This window comes from Sinocyclocheilus anshuiensis, unplaced genomic scaffold (assembly GCF_001515605.1).
Source record: "Sinocyclocheilus anshuiensis isolate Anshui unplaced genomic scaffold, SAMN03320099.WGS_v1.1 scaffold263, whole genome shotgun sequence".
Taxonomy (NCBI): Eukaryota; Metazoa; Chordata; class Actinopteri; order Cypriniformes; family Cyprinidae; genus Sinocyclocheilus; species Sinocyclocheilus anshuiensis.
Window position 1 is genome coordinate 47,075 of NW_015549593.1, and position 5,995 is coordinate 53,069.

The following is a 5,995-nucleotide window of genomic DNA, read 5'->3' on the forward strand; positions in this document are numbered from 1 at the left end:
GTGAGTGAAAAAGTTAATTTCAATCCCTGACTGTATATATATATATATATATATATACTGTATATATACTGTGTGTGTGTGTATATATATATATATATGCAATTTTATATATAAATAAAATTGTATATAAAATTAATTATGAAATTATATAAATATGTTTTATATCTGTAGTATGGGTGGATTATGGCCTTGAAATGCAGAGAGTCATTTACCTATAAGAGCATAGAGCAACAGTTCTTCATGTGTCAGTTTAAACAGACTGTAAAATGGAGGATCATCCCTTGATGGATTTTCGAGGATCCTCATTCTCAGTTCAAAGTGGAGGAGGGTGTTGTGGGGGGTATGTAGAGTAGAATGGGGTCTGACAGGTTTACTACAGGTGTAACATAACAAGAGAGAGGCCGGGGTGTTATTTTACAGTGAGATGGAGCATTCGCTCTAATTAACATATTCATTTATGAATCCTACGTGCATGCTTAATGAAATGTAGTGATTTGAATATTTCCCTCCTGAGTTCAATTTCTGCAGTTTTTCCAATTATAGACTAATTATCATTTAAAATGAAGTGAAAATGAATGCTACACAAACAGATTATGATATACACAAGTAATTTAATCAGATGGCTTATATAGATGAATCGCTAGATATCCAATTTGTTGTGCATTTATTCATATTTCATATTGCAGACATTGCTTCGTAGGACACAAAGGTGAATAACTCATTTAAATATCCTTCACTTTACATTAATTACACAGTGTCTGCTATGCAAAAAAAAATAAAAAATCAGATGCACTCGTTTGCTGTACCATCACTCCAGCATTGCAGCATATTAAGAACATTTTAACATCTCTGACAAATTATTTAGTCTTCTCTTGCCATGGATACTCTACTCATATTAATAAATATGCAAATTATGCACTGAAAAGTTGGCTATGTTGCTGTGGATTCAGAATCTTTTGTTTTGTGGGGGTTTTGTAAGTTTGTTTTAACTGAATCACAAATTCATCACAACAAAACGCACACACACACACACACACACACAAAGAAAGGTTCTTCATTACGCCCTATTAAATAGTAACAATAGAGGAACAACTGATGGCATTTATCTCATAAAACATATTATCACTATGTGCTTTCAACTCTAAATGACAGAGACTTTCTTCTGATCTTTTTTGGCAGCATTGAAATGTTTGAATATGTTTTCCTTGTGCATCTCATCCCTAATTTATTTGTTTTCTTGTTCTCAGTCTTTGTACCCTTGACAACGGTCCAGGAACATTCCAGTCGTGCATTATGCCCAGAGACTGTGAGACCTCTGATTGGTCCGTTTGGAGTCCATGTTCAAAGACATGTAGTGCATCAGATATGTCGCCTGGTTTTCGGGTCAGGACTCGAAGCATAACGCAGACTCCTATTGGACTAGGCAAAGAATGCGCCACTCTTGAAGAAAAGAAAGCCTGCAACATAATCGGAGATTTACTTCCGAACTGCCCTAGGTTTGTATTTCAGCCTCCCAATAATAATTAAATTCCTACTGTACATTACTGTACAAAAAAAATTACAAAATGATTTTTCGAGAGTTTTTTCAAGTATTTATTTACTAAACCCCTGTTGCATCCGAGCATACCAAAGATTAGATAAAGCTAATTAGTGAGATTAGGTATTTGATCAATAGCAGCAGACAGTTATTTCATTAAAACCACTGCTTTATGCATCATAACACTTTGCTTAGTCTATGCTTTTTCATTAGTAGATGGTTTCCTACCGGAAAACAGGAAGCTAAGCCTATTAGTATCTTTCAGCGGCAGCTCACTGTGTCCATTTATCCGGTGCAACTTTTGAGAGGAGCCCAGCATGATATAATGAGGCTATAGGGCCAAAACAAAAGAAGTGTGTTTCACCACAGCGGGAATGTGCTTTTGTTCTCCAGGTATGTGTGGAAGAGCACAGATTGGGGGGACTGTCAAGTGGCCCCTCTTCTCAGCCAGCAGGACAGAAGGCTTAACAATGTAAGCGTTCTCTGCGGTGGAGGGATTCAGACCAGGCAGCTGTACTGCGTCCAGGTCCCTGACAACTCCACCCCTCATCACAGAAAAGAGGGTAAGGATCAGTGTCTAAATGACAATGAGCTACAGTAGTATGGCTAAGCTATGTGCTGTGCATCTCTTCAGCTGCAGATGTGTTGATTTTCACATTGCAAAGGCTAATTCATTTTGGTTTAAGAAATCCAGATCAAAAAGTCTTTTGGTTAGCCATTTGCGTTAGCCGTGAGTAACTGTGCTTGTAAAAAACCTGTTTCTAAGATTAAAGGTAGTTAAAGGGAGTCACCTTGCTCTGAAATTAATTTCAAGGAGCTGCACTAGCCAATGAAAGCAGTGTTTAGATGGATTCAAGGCATGCTGAGCTGAGAAAGGCATACAGATGAAGATTACTCCTTTCAATCAATGTTGTCTGGGGATATAGATCAATGAAAATCAACAGTGGTGTTTGCTTTCCACCCAACCCAGAGGACTCTCATACTAATGTTAACAGACCACAGTCAAAGTAAGAGACTTTCAAGAGGTTTGCCTAAACTTTTGAACACTTGTTTGACAAAAGTCAAATTGAGAATCAGTCCAATTCAAAGTCAGTTCAAAATCATTTTACTTTCTTACTGCATGTTCCTGGTTTTATTGGGAACTATTCATCCAGTGCATGTTAATCTAGAACAGGAACAAATTGTATTCATTTTCCTGTCCACTGAAATTACTTTCCTTTTCCGCTGATGTCTCTTAGGCCATGCAGCCTATTGGATAACGTTAATCAATAGCCAAATAGTTAAGGATTGTTTTAACAAATTCAAATTCAGTCTGCCTCCATTCTGGTATGTAACACTCTCAATTCACAATCTATCTAATTTCTGATGGATAAAATTATGTCCCACCATAAAAGTTTTCACCTTGAATATCTTGTTTCACTTGAAGATACATGAAATTCCAGAATTAAAATGTGTTGGAAACCACAATACATGTTAATTTTGAAGTTTACATGATATGGCAATTCGCCCTATCTATTTTCTGAATGCATATTATCAATCTTATTGTGAACATTATATCCATGCATGTTTCATTTTTTTTATTTTTTTTTACTTTGTAATGTTTAATCAAAAACTCTGTTCTTCCAGTCAAATGACAGACTTCTCTCTAGTGATGTATGTCAGATTTCAGTCATTTAGTCTGTGTAGGTCTGTCACTTACAATGAACAGCAAGCTTGCATTCAGATCTGCCTCCATCCAGTCAACAACCGATGGAGAAAACGATGGGTTACTTAACATAAACCCGGGTTCTTTGATAACAGAGTGAAGTGTTTCACTATGGGAATCGCTTTGGGCGTGACTAACTGTGGAAGCTCTTATGACACCACATCTGTCTTTGACAGACAGGTCGACCTGTGACCAGGCTCCGCACCACCTATATTAGCCAGGTCCACCCATGCCATTAGCCCAAGTCATTATAGAGAGATTACTTCCCGTACCTGTGCAAGGAGGGGAGTGCGGATGAAACATCTCACTCTGTTTTCAAAGAACCCAGGTTTACATTAAGTAACCCATTGTTCTTTTTCTAACTTCGCTCGGTGTTTCACTATGGGAGATATGGACCACTCCCAGATTGCACCCATATCACTGCTATCACCCATAACAATTAAATGTGCACAGACCTACCGGCTCCCAGCGCTGCATGTGCTAAGGATGGCTCAGACACGTCCAGTCTATAGAATCTCACAAAAGTATGTGGCATAGCCCAACTTGCTGCTGAACTAATATCTTGAACAGAAACTCCCCTGAGTAAGGCTCTCAAGCTCTTAGGCTGTTGAAGACCCTTGCAAACATAAGCTAAAGATATAGCCTCAATGATCCAATGAGACAGCCATTGACGAGACAACGGCTTCCCTTTGTGAGGAGTAGCACAAGACACAAACAGCTGTTGAGGAGTCCTGAAGCCTGCTGTTCCTTTCACATGCATATGAAGAGCCCGTACCGGACATAATGAATTCAACTTCTGCTCCACTGGAGAAGAGAACAGAGGAGGGTGAAAAGCTGCCAGTTCAGTAGATGGGCACCTATACGCTGAGTCAACTACCTTAGGCACAAAAGCAGGGCTAGGGCAAAAGGAAACTTTAGTGACTTTGGCAGGGGTTGAACTGGCTGATATAGGTGGAGCTGAGCCTTGTCACAGGTCGACAGATGTGGTGTCATAAGAGATTCTGCAGTTGGTCATGCCCGATTCCCAAAGTGAAACACAGAGTGAAGTTAGAAAAAGAACTAAGTCCTCTCTCTATATTTTTTCACTTGAATGTATGTCACAATGCAGAAGAAGAGATCTGTCAAGACTTTGAGCTAAATACTTGCATTGGTTTACAAAGGCTTTGCAATTGATTTTATTCTGTGTGGGAGTTGGTGCTCAGCAGGAAAGTTCAGAAAATTATACTTATTAAACTGAATTATATTTTGCCAAGAAAAGTTCTGGCTAAATTTGCCTGACATATGGATTCTTTCTTTCTATGCCTCGGTAGTGTCTAGGCCGGTAAGTGGGCATCTGTGTGTAGGAGAATTGCCTTCTGCAGTGCAGCCCTGCTCCATACCATGCCCACAGCTATGCCTGCTCTCGTCCTGGTCCTCCTGGGGGGCCTGTCTCCACGACAACTGCATGGAAACACATGGACGAAAAGGTGGGACAACATGGGAATGAAATGTCATTGGTGGGGAAAAAAATATGCTCTTTTATTAATAGAAGCTACAAAATCCACTTTAAATATGTTTAAGATTGATGGTTGGTACACCTCTCCACTGAGCTGAACCCGGAGGTAACAGAGTATCTAAAACTGACACCATTTTTGGTGAGAGGTGATAACATCTGTCACTGAAGCGAGCTGCCAGAGTACTGCCCTATAATGAGAGAATTTAGCAGAGGGCAGACTGATGTCACATATGTTGCGAATCAGCTCATGGGGAAATATGAATAATTAATCATACCTAGTTATAATTAATTATAAATATTTAGATCCGCTGTAGATATTTACTTGACCTCTCAGTTTGTTAAATCAAATGAAAAATTGTGTGTTTGATTGGTCCAGATGTTACACACATATCAGTCATACATAAGTGAGGCTTTCAGTGAGAAATGACTCATTCTGGATAAGAATTATAAGAATAATCCCAGCTTTAAAACAGTGCTGCAATTGTATCATTCACCTGCCTTACTGAAACAAGATGAATATTCTAGAGGTATGAAGATCTAAATTATGATGTTAAATGTGAAAATAATATGATATAATATGTTGCATTAATTTGATCAAGTGACAGTAAAGACATTTATAATAGTACAAAAGGTTTCTATTTAAAAAAAAAATGCTGTTCTTTTTAACTTTCTGTTCATCATATAATCCTGAAAAAAAATGTATCTCAGTTTTAACATATTAGAATAAACATATTAGAATGATTTCTGAAGGATCCTGTGACACTGAAGACTGGAGTAATGATGCTGAACATTCAGCTTTACCATCAGAGGAATAAATGACATTTTAAAATATATTGCTAAATCAGAAAATAGTTATTTTAAATTATAATGATATTTTACTGTGTGCGTGTGTGTGTGTGTGTGTGTGTGTGTACCTGGTATTTATCACGTTATGGGGACCAAATGTCCCCACAAGGATAGTAATACTAGTAAATTTTGACCTTGTGGGGACATTTTTTAGGTCCCCATGAGGAAACAAGCTTATAAATCATACAGAATTAGTTTTTTTTAGAAAGTAAAAATGCACAAAGTTTCCTGTAAGGGGTAGGTTTAGGGGTAGGGTTGGTGTAGGGCAATAGCACATACAGTTTGTACAGTATAAAAACCATTACGCCTATGGAATTAGAGTCCCCATAAAACATGGAAACACAACACGTGTGTGTGTGTGTGTGTGTGTGTGTGTGTGTGTGTGTGTGTGTGTGTGTGTGTGTGTGTGTGT

General features: G+C 38.2%; 1 protein-coding gene across 1 annotated transcript in view; it reads left to right on the top strand.

Annotated features, from left to right (window-relative positions):
- LOC107658187 (thrombospondin type-1 domain-containing protein 7B-like) overlaps positions 1-5,995 on the top strand; it is a 46,965-nt gene that overhangs the window by 12,635 nt on the left and 28,335 nt on the right. Inside the window, exons 3-5 of the mRNA XM_016446650.1 lie at positions 1,248-1,496; positions 1,931-2,100; positions 4,553-4,708. Coding sequence (XP_016302136.1) covers positions 1,248-1,496; positions 1,931-2,100; positions 4,553-4,708 — 575 coding nt within the window. The remainder of the gene's footprint in view (positions 1-1,247; positions 1,497-1,930; positions 2,101-4,552; positions 4,709-5,995) is intronic.